The sequence below is a fragment of the Juglans microcarpa x Juglans regia genome, chromosome 1D (genome assembly GCF_004785595.1).
Source record: "Juglans microcarpa x Juglans regia isolate MS1-56 chromosome 1D, Jm3101_v1.0, whole genome shotgun sequence".
Lineage (NCBI taxonomy): Eukaryota > Viridiplantae > Streptophyta > Magnoliopsida > Fagales > Juglandaceae > Juglans > Juglans microcarpa x Juglans regia.
The window spans coordinates 5,080,433-5,097,611 of record NC_054594.1 but is presented as its reverse complement, the minus strand read 5'-3'; the positions used below and the strand labels follow the sequence as shown (position 1 = coordinate 5,097,611).

At 36.9% G+C, this 17,179-nt stretch overlaps 1 protein-coding gene across 1 annotated transcript; it reads right to left on the bottom strand.

Annotated features, from left to right (window-relative positions):
- Nucleotides 1-1,633: 1,633 nt before the first annotated feature.
- Nucleotides 1,634-3,629, bottom strand: LOC121236857 (eugenol synthase 2-like). The gene is made up of 5 exons (XM_041133342.1): nt 3,327-3,629; nt 3,113-3,247; nt 2,762-2,999; nt 2,441-2,644; nt 1,634-2,040 (listed from the first exon to the last, which is right to left on the bottom strand). Exons 1-5 carry the CDS (start codon nt 3,507-3,509, stop codon nt 1,874-1,876), a joined length of 927 nt encoding a protein of 308 aa, XP_040989276.1. The 5' UTR covers nt 3,510-3,629; the 3' UTR covers nt 1,634-1,873.
- Nucleotides 3,630-17,179: the final 13,550 nt, after the last annotated feature.

Genomic DNA, 17,179 nt, shown 5'->3' with positions numbered 1-17,179 from the left:
GTTAAAAAGCAGGGTCCCTACTGGTGAAAGAATCCTCTTCTATTTGGCTCACTTTCTTAACAACATAGCAGATGTACAAACACAAACTCTCAACCAGTTCTCCTTAATGTAGACATTGATGTGAATGTTCGATGGCTTTGAGTGAAAGCAGCTAGATATGCGATACATATGTTAAGCCAGATTGCTCATAGACCCCAAATAAGAAAAAGATACTAGAGTTTCTAAAAAATAAAGTTTCTCTTGAAAGTTAGCAACAATGAAGATCTAAGAAAACAATCCTACACAGTTGAAAACCGATGGAGCACCTCGTCCAGCATAGATTTAATAATCCAGCATAATTTTACCGTCCAAAAAAGGCTTTACTACAATTATGTTAAATTCAGTGATTCATTAACATCCATAAAAAAGAAAAAGTATACTTAACCAAACTTTACCAATTCCCAAGTCATGCCAAGACCGAGCAGCAATCGATCTTTGAGACATTGAAGATCTATTGCTGCCACTGGTGGGAATCCCGAACTTTACCCACTTGCATCCCCAGAATGGTTAGCCATATTTGCCCTTCACAAAAGAGGATTAAACATAGATATTTTTAGATGGCACTGATCCCGAATACACCTAACAGGGTGAAAAGGTGTTTGAACAAAATATAGCAGAATAATAAACAGTAAATAAACAATAGATTAATATATCAAGATCAAAATCTAAGAAAGTTGTAAAAAAAATGATCTGAAAGATTTTGATCACGAAGGAAAAGCTTTTGAAGAATTCTTCTTCTTCAAAAAAAAAAAAAATCATTCCAGTTGCTCAACTAGTCTATATCCACCATGAAAGAGAGATATTCCAATTTGTTTAAGACCTTAGAAAACAGGTGCAGACTCAAAAACCATATTGTAATCCCTGCAAGCGACCTATTTGATCTCCACTCCCAGTAGTTTCAGAACTCTGGTATTCTTCTACAGCTTCCCCCATAAACAAACCTTATTAGATCTACTGAAACTCCACTAGTATCACTGATGAACTCACAAGACGCCAATGAACTTTTTTGACCCTCCAAAAACAAGAATGATCAAGGATCAACAGCGCAATAGTCTGTATATAAGAGAGAAAACTGTTTTGCTTTGAGGCTCAATATCTCACAAGTTATTTTCTCTCATACGAAACAATTTTGGACTACTAAAGATAATGCCCAAGAATATCTAAAAGTTGCACATTATTAAAACAAAATAGGTTGTGTTTAAGAGTAATTCTACATATAACCGTAAAATGCGTAAACGCCGCGTAATCGCTTTAAAAAAGAGTGTGGTACACTATTAAAAAATTAATTTTTTCATGTAGATCCTATGTTTTATTCACTTTTTTTAAAGCGATTACGTGATAGTTGCACAATTCACGGTTGCAAATATCTTTTCTCTGTGCTTAAATCATCTTTTATTCCGAATTCAGAAACTTGGTAGAACTCACAATACACTAATTTTACTATTCGTTTTCATTCATAACACAAGGTTCATCAGTGTAAGTCCCTCAATCAACAAACCATTGGTTTAAAAATCAGCTTTAGAGGAAAATCTCCATGTCCCTCCATCAGAAAAAGCAAAAGATTCATTTGAAGCACCAAGAGATTAACAAGAACTTCAGAATAAGGTTTTTTTTTTTTTTTTTTTTTTTAATATATCATTTCCATTATTGTACCACAACACAAATACTATTTTAAGATTGAAACAACAGTACAAAGGTTCCAGTACAAGGGTTTTTATGACAAATATAAACAAGGGCACAAATGAAAGGTAGCAAGTGCCACAGTAGACAGACCATGGAGACTTCATAAGTTCCTATATTTATTGTACACAGCAAACAGAACATATTGCAAATTTTAGACAAGCTGATCGAGGTATTCCTCCACAGTTGTGTATTTCACCTCTGGATAAATCTCAGAAGCCTCCACTCCGAAAGAAGCCTCAATCTCATAATTTGTACAATCTCCCTTCACAAACACAGAGTATAAGATGGATAAAATGATGTTTGAGGGGGCTGGAGATTCTGCAGAAAAGCAAAAAACTATCAGAACAGCCCAACCTTCATTGAACTATCTTAGCATTCTCCAGAAATACATGGAACTGCTAATTCAAGAGGAAACTCCAAGAGGATTACCTTTAAAGCAGATACAATTACATGCCAATAAATATCATATAGAAAACATATATGCTGCAGACGTTGACGAAGATAAAAAGATAGCTTGGTTTCATCAACTAATAGGTAACTACCACTTTGAATTAAAGGCTATAGTGTTATACTTACTTTGAATCTTGTGATAATCTTGCGATCATACAGTTACTAGTTGGAAAGATAGTTTCTAAAGATAAAGAAGATAATCGACCTATCACTTAATCGAAACAAAGCAACAAGAAAGTATCCTTGTTGAAATTTGGTATCAACTCACCCCGGATATTCTCAAGAAGTTGGTCTTCTAGAATATAAATCTTCTCCAGGGTCTTGCTGATCTTCTTCTCCCACAGGGAGAGAATCTCATTGAAGGACAAAATGTTAGCAGGGGGTCTCATATAAAGGATCTTGTTCAACGTTTTTGGATCATCAACTGCTTTTATCGTATAAGTGGCAATATCTCCTTCCTTGTTAAAAATTACTGTAACAAAGAAAATGGCAATTACAGGATTTTTATAACCAAAGTAGCTGGTCTAAACCCAATTACATATAGACAAGTCATTAAAGGTAAATAAATGGATTAATTTTATGCTAATACCTTTGATATTTCCATCGCCAAGTACTACTACTTTGTCTCTTGGAGGAACTGTGGCACCTGACTGTCCAAAGTTTCTCAAGAAGTACTCAGCAAAGCAATTGGACACGATGTAGGTATATGGAATTCCTGCTTCCTCGATTGATCTCCGGATGCTAGCCTTAAGAGCAAAAAGGCTTGCAGCTGGCTCCACTGCATTGAAACGATCCACATCCATTCCAAATTCTGATGGGAGGAATCTCTGTTACCCACCCAATTTTTCTTTACTTTACTCATTTTGTTCAAAATTACAATCCAAAAAGGAAACAGAACTTGAACGAATATATTGAAAGGTTGATTAGCAAGATGGCTTGCCTTGATATTTCCAGCTTCTTTGATGGCAGCAATAATCTTCACCTGATCACCCAGTTGTTGAAACCCAACTGCAGAGATCACTGCATCAACTTGCTTGATTGCCTTCACCAAGCTCTCATGATTATAGATGTCTCCCTGTGAAAAGTTTTCATGAGTTTTCAAGATCAATATATCAAACCAACGTAAGAAAATCACACGCATGAAGAAAACATACATAGAGAACTGTAACTCCAGAGCTCTTGAAGCTCTCAATGAGTTCGGACTTGTCAGGACTCGAAGCTGTGCTTTCTCTGACCAATGCAAAAGTTGAGCGTCCATCTTTCACGCTTGCCTCCACTAGGAATTTTCCGATGTATCCGGTGGCTCCGATTATCAAAATCTTGCTTTTCTGAGCCATTCCGAGGAATTTCAAATGAAATGGGCGAGGAGAGTGTTTATGATCAAATCAGAGTCTTGCCACTTATCTTGCGTTAGTCATGAAAACCAACACAGGAGTTCCTTAAATATGTTGGAGATAATGTTTATCCATTCGAACTCGATTCGATTCGATTCGATTCGATTCTTATCTTAATTTTTTTTTTCTATATAATTTTTTTATATATAAATATGGATCAATATTTTATATTCAATCACAGATTCACAGTTAAAAATAGTCAAAGATGTGACCTTCAAGGTGTATCTCTCCTTACTTATCCATCTCTTTTCTATTACATTTTTTATCATATTATGAAAAAAAGCTACTCTTCCTGTTAGGAACTACTGCCAGTAGCTCCTGTTGAAATTATTTTATTTTATTTTTAATTTTTTTACTTAATAATTAAATAAGTATTTTTTAATAATATTATATTCTTTTTATTTTTAAAAAATATTTTAAAAAATATTAAAAAAATACATATAAAAAAATTATTAATATAACTAAGGGTAATCAGCAGTCCAACAGTAGCTGTAGAGCCAACCTTATATTATATTTTCTATCATGGATTGACGAAATCAGAACTCTTGACTACCGACAGACGGTTACGTTTGGGTAGTGAGAATATTTAAGAAGTGTTAAAAATATTTGTGAATAATAGTAAAAAAGTAATGAAAAAGTAATAATAAAATATTAAAAAGTAAGTAAAAAGTAATGAATAATAGAAAAGTAGATAAAAAATAATAATAAAATAAAAAATAATAGTGAAAATACCTCGCCAAACACACCTTAGTGAAGTTGTTCTCCAGTTTTACCTCTCCTTAAGTTTGTATCGCCGTTTAACTATATTTTCAGTCCAAATATATTTATTAGTTATAAGCCTTTTTATTGGGTTACGGAATTGAGAAAGAGATAAGGAAGCAACTATAATGCCATTGAAATTATAGTAAAGCTTCGGCTTTTGTGTGTCGATTTGAACGCAAGAAATGATATTGGGTAAGTTTTGTCTTATTTTTTAAAAAAATAAAAATAGTTAAATTTTACATCCACATAAAATTAATTAGCTTTTAACAGTATATTTCACTTTTTTTAAAATACAGTACGGAATACTTGTCCGCCCTAAAATTATTTCGAGCATTATTAAAGGTTGAAAGCTTACCATACGGGAAGGAAACAATCATTTCGCTCGAGCAAAACTCATCGGTAAGTCAAAAATCAAAATCACTCTCACATGATATAATAAATGATATTTTTAATCGTAAAATATATTAACATTTAATTTTTTTAAAAAAATAAATAAATAAAAGACTCATATAAAAATAAAAAATTAATTTTTTAATAATAAATCTTACTCTTTTTTAAAATGATTGTGTAATACTTACATACTTTACAATTATATATATAATTACTCTACAATTGTATGAAGAGATAACTCGTAAAAAAAAGTGATCAAAGTCATACTGTTATGTTGATCCAAGCATCCTATATTTCTAAATTCTAATCGTAAGTATAAAAATTTCACATTCAACCTGGTGGGGATATGCCAATCTTCCTTTAACTGAGTTGTAATATTCTATCATATTTTAATTATTTGGGTGGTTTATTTTTATGAATGGTCTGGATTGTGCCCTCACAAAGGCAGGGACGAGCCCACACATGCAGGAGCCCATGGGTTATAGTTATAGGACTGAAGCCTGTTGGAGATGGGTCAAAGGTTAATAGTCATCGCGTGCCAATCCAGAGTTCAAACAAAAGAGATCACGCCAAAGATAAGTACCAACAATCAGTCAAGCAACTCATATAAATAAAGGTCGAAAGGCATCGGATGGGAATAAAACATCCTAAAAGAGTCCACCAGGACCTCGAGCCTAGCTCAGAAATGGAAAGGCAAGGAAGGCCTAACACGACTCTTTTAGCTCCAACAAGGTAGGCGTGTCAGAGATCCAGATCATTATAAGAATGTGGGACGACACACCAACAGACGTGTCCCTACTTGGAAAGCCTGTAGGGAGCCACGCTGCATTAAATGACCAGATTCAGGATCAGTTCGACATAGACCACGACAGACGTGTCCCTGATTGGCACGACTACAAAGAGTCCAGCCCCATTAAACGACCTGATACGAGGAATCAAAGGTAGGAGAACTCAACGAAAAGACTTGTCCTTGTCAGGATAGCTCATCAAATGTCCCCAGGGGGGGGGGGGGGAGGGGCTGATCGAGGGCACTAGTGGGAGCTGTCGAATTTAATGTGGTAGCATGGCGCCATGTATAGGAGAGACCCCAGGCGAGGGAAGAAGCGATGATTCAATCTTAGGAGGAGGATATAAGATAGGACCCCAGGTAAGAGACGAGGATAGTCTTGAATTTCTCTAAAAACGAACTAACTTAAGCATTAGAGGCTTTGATCGACCAAGTAGGGGGCCAATTGCTTCCTAACCTCTTTCTTGACAGGTCCCATGCAAAGAAGAAGGAAGATGTATTGAGGTGTACAAAACACGTCAGCAATAATCCGTGATCAAGAAACAACAACGGCAAGTAATCAAGCAGATAGTAGGATGGAAGGAAGATTCGTTGAGATGGAGGAAAAGTTGAAGAGAATGGCCCTGGAGATGGAGAACCTCAGCAGGACAATGACACTCTGAGACAAAATAGCATAGAAAATGCAGCTCCAAGCCACGTCGAGCGAAATGAGGTAGAATCACAAAACATGGGCAAAGTAGATCCCAAAGAAGAAGAGGGGAAGGGGGAGAAAAGAAGAGGAGAAGAAGGGAGATAGGAGAGAAATGAGAGGAGAGAGAAAGATTACATATTTATAGTTAGAGTTGTTTTGTTTTTTAATATATATATATATATTTATATTTATATGGGCCTGGCGGATGGATGAAAATTGGGCAGGGCCAAGGCCTAGCCTAACACCCGCCCCCACCTTTGTGCATGGGCACCCACTCGCCTGATGTGGGCAGGCAATCCGGCTCGCCCCAAGCAGAGGCTGGGTACGGATACTTAGTCCCCCGGCCTACAACTGTCCATGTCATCTTTAATGATTTTTTAAGAAAAATTTAAGAAAAAATGATTTATATAGAATTCAAATGTGTAAGTTTTGCATAGACTCTTTGAAAAGAGTAGGATCTGTTATGAAAAATTTTACTTTCTTTTATAATGTAACTCATTTTTTTAAAAGATGTATATGAAACTTGCATAACTTAAACCTGCATCTGATGTTAATTATCAAGAAAAAATGTCACGGCAACTAGTCAATAAGGCTATTAACTCTTTTTGACATTCATAAATAAGGTATATGATATTTTTAAGTTTTCATCTAATTTTATTTTCTAGTAATGCTACTATGCTTCATAATTTATATTACTCACTTTGCTTCCTTAATGTGGCAGCACAATGTATTGTCACATGGTTTATTAAAAAAATTAAAAACACATATAAAAAAGTGGATGAAATCTAGAATTTCAGTCTTCATCTTTTCATGTTTTCGAGCTCTATTTTGTTTTGAATATATAACTTTTAAGTTTTTTTAATAAGTTATGCGGCACTATATTATAGGTTTTTTTAATCAAAATCAATTTGTATTTATCTGTAATCAACATTGTTCATACATTCCTTATCCTTTTCTATACTTTCTGAAATACAACTTGGTATATCTTCCATCCAAACTTTCTCAGACTCTAAACTAATAGCCATCTTTGCTAAAATGTGAGCCACTTAATTCGAGTTTCTATTGACAAATTGCACCTTCCAGTTTCTGTACTATTGCAACATCTGTTTTGCATCTTAAACTATGCTTCCATAAGAAAGGTAGTCCTCACTCTCCTCCTTTACAACCTTCACAATAGTATATGCATCACCTTCGAAGACCACTCTATTGAAACGAAGATCTCTGCCCAGTTTCATAGCTTTCTAGAGGGCCATACATTCTGCTATAGCTGGTTGATGCACATCTTCTGATCACAACAGGCTGTTAGAACTTCTCCCCATTCATTCCTTATAACTACTCCTATCCCCATCTTTCTTTGTTTCAGGTTAATAGCTACATCCCAATTAGCCTTTACATAGCCCTCACTTGGAGTCTTCCACATTCATTGCTTATCTACAGATTTGCTTGATGCCTTGTTTAAATCCATATTCTGAGCTGCCTGAAAATCCCTTATTTGATCTCTTGCTGTCCTGACCACCTGCCCATGGTTTTTGAAATTTTTTTGAAAAAACAAACTGATTTCTTCTTAGCCATAATCCCCTCATAATCATAGCCACCTCCTCCATTTCCTTCTTGGCCAGCTTCTACATCATTTTTTCAATCAAAGTTAGCAAGTTGTCTTCTGCAATGCTCCATTTTTGAATTCTGAACAAAGACTCTATCCACACATCATTGGCAGCAGAACACTACCAAAGCACACGCATGGTAGATTCCACCTCATGTTTACAAATAGGGCATAAGTCACTGTCCACTAGTTTCTTAGACATCAAATTGCTCCTTATGGCAAGGAAATTGTTTCCAGCTTTTCATAAAAACAGTTTTGTTTTCTCTGGTATATGCAACTCCCAAATCCTGACCCACATTTGATCATCATCATACTCCTTCGAAGTTTCCCCTCTTAATCTCTTCTTTCTCTCCATCTCCAGGTAATATGGACTTCTCACCGAAAATAGACCCTTCTTAGAAGGTCCCCACACCATTCTATCACCAGAGTTCAGTTTACTCAGAGGCAAACCCAGAATTTGTTCTACTTCCTCCAACCCAAATATCTCCCTTATTAATGTCTCATTCCATTCCCTGCTATCTTGCACAATTAGTTCCTCCACCCTTGTATTCTCATTCAGTCTTGAAACAGGAGGCTGTGCACAAAAGGAAGATGGGGTTGTAAGCCATTTGTCCCCCCATATTTTTTATATTTTTTCCATCCCCCACCTTCCATCTCATCCCTTCTTTTAACAATTCTGATGCCTTCCACACACTTTTCCAAATCAAAGAGGGTCTACCACCCAGCTTAGCATGTAAAAACAGAAGAATTTCTAAAATACTTATGTTTAAAGATTCGAGCTACTAAGCTGTCATGATTATGCTCTAACCTCCACCCCTGCTTTGCAAGCAAAGCTAGATTAAAACACTCCACATTCCTGAAACCAAGACCTCCTTTCTGCATCTGTTGCCCCAGTTTCTCCCAGCTACACCAGTGAACCCTTTTGTTGGTATTCTGATTACCCCACCAAAACTTAGCTAGTATACTGTTCAGGTCCTTGCAAAGTTTTTTTGGGAGCAAAAAGACACTCATTGCATAGGTTGGAACAGCTTGTAACACTGCTTTAATTAGCACCTCCTTCCCTCGATACTCTTTCCTTTAACCTTTTGAATGTTTGATACTTGGATCCTCCCACCATAGGTGGCAACCCCAAATACTTTTCATAAGATCCAACCATCATTGCCCCACCGCATCCCTTATCTTATTCTTGTCAATCGTGCTGGTATTTGAGCTATAGAAAATAGTAGATTTTTCTTGATTCAGGACTTGCCCAGAAGCAGCGTCATAAACCTGTAACATTGATTGAATCTTCTTCTATTCCTCCACTTTGGCCCTCCCAAGTAGCACACAATCATATGCAAATAGCAAATAATTCACTCTATAACCTCCCTTGGCCACATTCACCCCCTTGTATCCCCTTGCATGTCAGGAAATTGAGAAGAGTAGATAAACTTTCAGTACAGAGAATAAAAAGATAGGGAGACAGTGAGTCTCCTTATCTTAATCCTCTTGAAGGAAAAAATACAGGGCCAGGCTGATCATTGATAAGAACTGAGTTGGTTACTAAGCTAAGACACCTCAAATCATCTCAACCCATTGAGAACAGAAGCCCAACTTTTTCATGGCAGACTCAAGAAAAAATAATTCTATCTTGTCATAAGCTTTTGACATATAGAGTTTAATAGCCACACAAGCTACTCTTCCCCTTCTTCCTGCCTTCATCGAGTGTAACAACTCATAAGCAGCCATAATGTTATTAGTTATCAATCTCCCATGAATGAAAACACTCTGGTTGGGAGAAATGATGACATCTAAATTTTTTTTCATTCTATTGGCTAATACTTTACACATGATCTTGCAGGCCACATTACACAAGCTAAGGGGCCTATATTCACTAACCCTAGCAGGACTTTCCACTTTAATATTCCAATGCTTTTGGTAGAAACATGCACCAAATCCATCTGGTCTAGGGGACTTTAATGGAGCCATATGGTTGATGGCTTCTTCAATCTCCACTATGTTGAAAGGCTTGGAAAGCCCTTCATTCATCTCCATAGTGACACGAGGCTCCATTTTTTTTAGCAAATAATGATCAATTTTTGCCTACCCTGGCTTGGTAGAGATAAAAGCCTTTCCAAAATAGGCATTAAAAGCTCCTTCCACATCCTCTTTTTTTGACCAGCTTCTGCTTTGTTCATCCCTTACCTCACATATCTTATTTTTGGCTCTTCTTTGGTTGGCATAGCTATGAAAGAATTTAGTATTTTTATCCCTTAGCTAGTACCAATTCTGCTTTGCCCTTTGTCTCCACATTAAGTCTTCCTTTCCTAAAAAACTCCCTACCTCCCTTTGAATCATTTTTATTTCTTCCACATTGTTACTATTTTCACCTTCCTGTAATCTCTTCAACAGTTTAGTTTTTCTTCCAAATCCCTTCGCTTCCCTGCTCTATTCTATTTGCACCATCTGAGTAATGCCTTTTTACTATCTTCAAGGTTGCTTTTCAAGTTGGAGACCCCCTACCCTTACATCACCCTTATGCCATACCCTTTTTAGAACCTCAGCGCACTCCTCCTCTAAAGCCCAACTGGCCTCGTATCTGAAAACTCTCCTTCTTCCCTCCCTTTCAAAGAACTGACTCATGCACAACAACAATGGCCTATGGTCAGAGTATCTAGCTGCCATAACCTCCACCCTACCTTCCTGAAATAAACTTTTCCACCTTGAGTTCTCAACTGCCTTATCAAGCCTTTCTTTGGTGAAAGTTTCATCTACATGCTTATTAGTCCACGTATACTTATCACATTTCCACCCCCAATCATAAAGTCCTCCATCTTCCAGAATAGCTCTGAAAGTTGCCATTTGGCTCTCTTGTCTCTGCCTCCCTCCTACTTTCTCATCATGTGACACAACTTCATTAAAATCACCAATTACACACCACCCCACATTCCCATCAGGTTTGAGAGATGAGAAAAATTCCATGAAGCAACTCTCTTACTAGCATCTAGTTCCCCATAATAACCTGTCAACATCCATCTTTCTTCCCATTGTCATATGTGCCTTTGCGAATAGTTGGCCACTTCAGCAATTACATTATGATCCCAAAACATTATCAATCCCCCCTTTCTACCAACAAGTTCCACCACAAAAAAACCATCACACTTTAACCTTTTTTTTCATTCTTTCACATTTTTTTGGGGTACACTTTTCATTAAGAAAACTATGTTGGGCTTCTTATCGTTCATCATATGGTAAAGGTCTTGAACTGTCCAAGGGTTCCCAAGCCCTTGGCAGTTCCAACTAAGTGTTTTCATTATAGCAGGTGGGGCTGTTCAACAGCCACCACCCTCCCATTTGTTGACTCATCTCCACTCCCATAACAATGTTTTTTCCCTTGTTTCCCCTTCTTCATTTCCTCTCTCCCTTCCTCTGTGATCCCTTTTCTTTTTTCCCTTGAGTACTCAGTTCACTCTTCTCCACCTTACTCCCCACTTCTCTAGCTCTCCTCTTCCAAAGACCCCTTCTCTTCCCCACGTCTTTCACTGTCATTGTATCCGATATGTCGTTCCCCTCCACTAGGCACTCCTCAACATTGTCCACCACAGCCACAACATCAATGCCCTCGATAGGATTATCTTCCTTTTTATTTTTCCCAACTTTCACCCCAAAATTGACTGGCTCATCAGATCTCTCAGAATCAACATCCCATTTCCCTTCCTTTTCATTTTCCCCACTACACCCCTCCCTCACATTTCCTTCTTCAGCATCAATGATCTCCTCTCCCCTCTCCCCTCTCCCTCACCATAATGGGATCTTTCCACCCTACATTCCTCCTCCTTTCCCCATTCTGTTTTGAATATACCTCCCTCATCTTCCCTCTTCCCACTACTCTAAGCCACACACCAAATTGTTCCCCACCATCAATCTCTTTTTTCTCACATTTACCCTTCCCATGTACTATACATCCACAAGTAAAGTAGAAGTAGGGGAGCTTTTCATACCTTAGTGGGATCCAGAATTTCATCCCCATCATCGATATTGTTCTTCCTCTGGCAAGAGGCTTCGATAGATCTAACAATACCAGAACTCTTAAGAAATTCCCCCACCCACTGCCATCTATCTGTGTTTCAACCTCAATCACTTCACTTATTGTGGCTCCAATCATTTTCACCCGTTCTTCGTTCATGCACGACAATGGTAACTCAGATAGCTAAACCCACACCCTTTCCTTCGTAAAATCCAGCTTCTGTGGAGGTAAATATCCTTTGTATGGCAATAAAACAAGCATGTTGTTATCAAATAGCCACGACCTTCCTTCTTGAACCTTCATTTTGTCAGCATGATTCACAAATTGGATTACGAAAATGTTCATTCCCACCTACTTAAGCCTCGCTCTCTGGCTTATTCTCCATATCTTTGCCATAGTATCCTCTATTACCACCGAGTTCAACTTCCTCTCCACCCAAACCTTCCTCACCAGACTACATTCTTCTTTAAATTTCAGTTCCTCCGAGAGCTCCTCCCCCACTTCAATGTTTAAAGTTTCTTCCTCCGTGAGCTTCAGATTCTTCCACCTCTCCTCTATCTCATTCATCGTTCCCTACCACCAGCACCACTGAATCTTCTACTAACCACCTCAAACCACCTTCACTACTCTACTTTGCTGCCGTTATTCTTTTGCATTCCTTACTGATGTCCCTCCCCACTCCCCTAACCACCTCTCGATTTAGTTAGAATCTGTGTGGACCCCACCCTTCACCTCAGTTTTTCCCAAGAGAGTAAAAAAGAGAGAAGACTTGTCATTATATTATAGTTAAAGAGACAAAATGAATAGTATAAATTATAAAATATAGTAGTATTACTCTTTATTTTATTGGGGGTGAATCTTCTAACAAGTCCGACAAGAATTGGTAGTTTGGGCTAAACAAGCATGCAGTTTGGTTGGTGTTGAATTAGCTAGATAGCATGTTGCCAAGACTCTTTGCTAGAAATCAGGTTGCGTGATATACAGTTTGGGTGGCTTCAATGAATACTACTTAGTACTCTATTGGGCCTGGCTGCATTCTCGAGTTTATGGTTACCCTGCAGTTTGGAGTAGTTGGGTATGGTAGAACGAAATTCTCTATTACTGTGTGCTCTGGCATGGTGCCTTCGCTACTTCTATTTGAATTCTTTTTATGTTATTTATTCTTGAGAAATAATATTTACAATTGTGGAATGTGCAGGTGTCACGCAATTCTTTTGAAAAAAGCAAGTAAATACAGGACCCAGATAAAAAAAACTAATTTTTTTAATAGTAAATTCTCCTTTTTTTCATAATTGTAACACCCAAGCCTAGCACTAAGCTCGCATTGTAAAGTTTTTTTTTGGTTTTATACGTATGAAAAGTCCACTTGAGATTAACGAGTAATTTTGGAATAAAATACAGGCCTAAATTTTATTTTGGAGTTTTTATTGGACTTGCTTATTAAGTTAAAATCATTAAATATTTTTGGATTAAGTGAAATCTTTTTATGGGCCTAGAGATTTGTGGGACAAGTTGGATTATTGTAGAAATTAAATCAAGACCCATTAGTATCGATAAAATAGTCGACCCATGAGAAAATTATGGACAAGCCAAAGAGATTTTTGAACTGCTCTAATTGGCCAACCAGTCCTTTTGTTAATTCCATACACTACCAAGTAGTGGGCTTAATTATTCTCAAGTGGGCCTAAAAACCCAAGCCCTTAAGAATCAAAGATTAGAACCCACACCATGCACATCTCCACCCCACTAGGGTTCATGACAAGGCGTGTACACACACACACGCGCACACACACACACACAACCTACATGTTCATAGTTTTTCAAGCTAGGGTTGCCACAACCTTGAGTTTCCATAAAACCCCTCCTCCACGTAACTGCTGTCTCCTTCACTCAGTCTTCATTGCAAGGAACAACAGCCTCACAAGGGACAAGCAGCTGCCTCGCAAGACAACCTCTCCACAGCTCTTCATAGCCACCACCACTTAGTTTGCACGTTTGTTTTTGTTTTTCTTCTTTTCTCACATCTCAGCATCAACCACGGGACCACTATGGAATAGCCGCACAACACCCCCAGCCACTGCCACTAACGAGCCTAGCCCGAGATGCAACCTTGTGTCACGTCTTGTGGTGTCGCTGCACCAGATCACCCACTGCACAGTAGTGCCACGAGAAGACTGAAAGCCACCCTGTTGTAGGAACCGCCCTAAGCCACGTTGTTGTAGGAACCACCCTAAGCCACCAAGTTTGCATAACATGGCAAGCCGTGTTTTTCACACCAAAAAATAGAGCAACCTACGTCCACGCCAATAGCTCCAGTTCCTCCACACATCAACCACACGGACCCCTGTTTGTGCTTCTTAGAATAAAGCCAACCACTGCTAGCGACGGAAGCTGCCACCCACTGCCCCGGCTGCTCACTGTTACACCATAAGCCTTCATCTCTTTCTCTCGCGTTCTCACACTCTCTCCATCTCTCTTTCTCTCACGTTACCTCTCTCTCTCTCAGCACTCAACTACCCAACTCAACGACATCTTCATCTCAACACCCAGATCTACCGCATCTCCCTCCTCTCTCGATAAGCTTCTGTTGCGCAACCCCTACTACACACAAGAAGCCTACTTTGGTTTGAAAAATAGGAAGTGGTTGTTCTCTCCCTCGTAAAGCTTGTTAAGCATAAAGTGGAGTAACATGTTTGAGATGATATTACATTTATGCCCTTTGAGCTATAAGCCTAAGCTAATGTGTTATTAACTTATATTTTGTTGGGCTTGATTGTACGATGGGCTATTTTAAGTTGGGTTCTAACTTTATGTTAGTCCAAAAAAAAAAAAAGTTTCTTTTAACAAGAATAAGTTAGAGATTAACGTATTAGTTGACATTATTAATTAGATATAGATTAAAGTGGAAAGTGATGTTATTATAAGGTTACGAGAATTTTATATATTTTTTTTAAAAAAAAAGGTTATTTTAGTATTTTAGGCTTAAATATCATAATAGTATTTAATTAGAGATTTAAGTAAGTTATGTGTCTATTTGATAGGTGAAGATTGATATTCGTTTAGCACTGTTGTAAAAAAATTCTAAAAAGTTAAAACATTCAGGTAAGCGAGATTCTTATGCTAGACTTTACATAAAACAATTGGACTGAGGTTGATTTTATGAAAAATATGCATGTTTTGTTATGAAAAGAAAAACTTGAAAACAATCTCGGTCATTTTATCTACATTTGCATGAAATTCTATTTAAGAAGAGAAAGTATTTTCTGTCATGACCGGTGTAAACATGAGCATTTTTTGCATTTTGTTTCTGGATTGTGCAAAAAAGAGCGAATATGAAAATTTGTGCATAATTATATGACTATGATCTGATTATGTTGTGTTCTGAATATGTTTTGTACTCTGATATGATATGATGTGACCTCTGAAAACCTCTAGCATGACATTTTGTTTCTGTTTCATTCTAACCTTACTACGAGTGTAAAATTATGGCCTCTATTTGGGTTGGTACCGACTTTTCTGTTTCCTATGCACCCATTTTGGAAGCAATGTGGTTTTCTGCGTGATCTTTCTTGTGTGGACATTCGAACTCTAAGAATGAATAAGGGGAAGATTTCACATTCTGTTTCTGCTCAGTTGGCTGCTGGGGTTTACACAACCCTACCACGGGGGTTAAATATGGAATTCTATTATGATGTGATGCTCAGTTATGCTATGCCAAACGATGCTTTTGAATAAGAATATTTCAGAATTTTCGTTTGATATTTTGATAACATGTTCTAATTCTGCATTCTGAAAACAAAAATTTTTTGTTTCGCATTCTGAATTTTGTAAATACTCATGTTTACATATTAGTATATATTTTCTACTTACTGAGTTGTTAATAACTCACCCCTTATCTCCACAATATTTTTCAGACAATTTTGATAGTTCAGCTGAAAATCAACAGTAGAAAGCATTAGCAAGATTTGACGATCATACATGAATAAGTGTCAAAGGGCACAAATAATTATTGGAGAGTCTTATTTAGTAGATTTATTATCTTATGTTATTTTGGATATCATGAGACATGGATATTTATGAGGCTTTAAGGAGATTTTAAGTTGTTATGTTGAGGTATTTCTTTGGTATCCTTGTAGAGGAAGATATATATTTATGTTGAACAGATAAATTTATATTTTATGAAGTCTTTGGAATATATATAATTGTGTTATAGGAGATAATTTTAGATTACTGGTGCTAACTCTCTGGACATTTGGGACTGGAGTGTTACAAAAATGATTGTGTGACGCTTGTGCACTCCACGACTGTATGTAGCATTACCCTTTATTCTTACGCCTCGTTTGGATAGTTAGATTAGATGAGATGAGATGAGATGAGATGGAAAAATCTGTAAATAGTAATGGGATAGTTTGTGAATAATAGTGAAATAGTTTAAGTTAAAAGTTTTATTAGTTTTTGAGAAATGAGAGAGAAAAAGTTGAATAAAAATCTTATAAAGTTAAAATATTGTAAAAATATAATTTTTTAATATAATTTTTATTTTGAGATTTAAAAAAGTTAAATTGTTCATATGTTTTATATGGAAGTTTGAAAAATTTATAATGATTAGTAATAATTAAATGAAAAATATGAGAGAGAAATTGACAAGTGTTTGTGTTTGAATAGTATTTAGATGTTCAGATGAGATGAGATGAGATAAGAAAATATGAAATGGAGCCAACTAGCTGGGGCCTTATAATTTTACTTTCACAATCATACGTGCTCACATGTGAACTCCTAAAAGTTGTAAAGATTTTAAAATTTGAAATTCAAATTAAAAAAGAAAACATTGATAAAATAAAGCTATCCTTTGTATGCATAACATTGTGCCTAGAATTGTGGTTAAGTGCAATACTAGTCTTTTTCTTTTATTTGTTGGGAATTAAATTGTATAGTCGTCATTGTTATGCTGCATTGGCCTCACTTCTCAACTAGAGCTTGCTATTAAAATGAAAAATATAATTCCACACCGGTGCTGCAACTTTCAATGCATGCACTACGCACACACTCAAACATAAAAAATGCTTGCCCTCTGTTTAAAGTCAAAACTATATGATTGCAGTGCGCGCTATTCTGTGTGGACTGAAATTACAGACCAAGCTTCGTTTAAAAATGCAATAAAAGTAGGGTCCCAACTTTATTGTGATGGTTAACTAGATGTTGGGAAAAGCTGGAGGGCATTGGTCTATGTTTGAATTTCTCCATCAGATTTCAGTTTGCTTATCATAAAGCTTCGTATTATTAAAATTGCTTGTAAATTCGAATTATGCCAAATAAAAAATGACACAAATGACAAGTAGCAAATGCCACACCGACCATGGAGACTTCGCTGAGG

What these genes read in the sequence shown, in the direction of transcription:
- LOC121236857 (XM_041133342.1), bottom strand. Translation starts at nt 3,509, where the DNA reads ATGGCTCAGAAAAGCAAGATTTTGATAATCGGAGCCACCGGATACATC. An exon ending in TGGCGATGGAAATATCAAAG is followed by an intron (nt 2,645 to 2,761) that starts GTATTAGCATAA and finishes TCTTTGTTACAG; the next exon opens with TAATTTTTAACAAGGAAGGA. An exon ending in ACTTCTTGAGAATATCCGGG is followed by an intron (nt 2,041 to 2,440) that starts GTGAGTTGATAC and finishes GCTTTTCTGCAG; the next exon opens with AATCTCCAGCCCCCTCAAAC.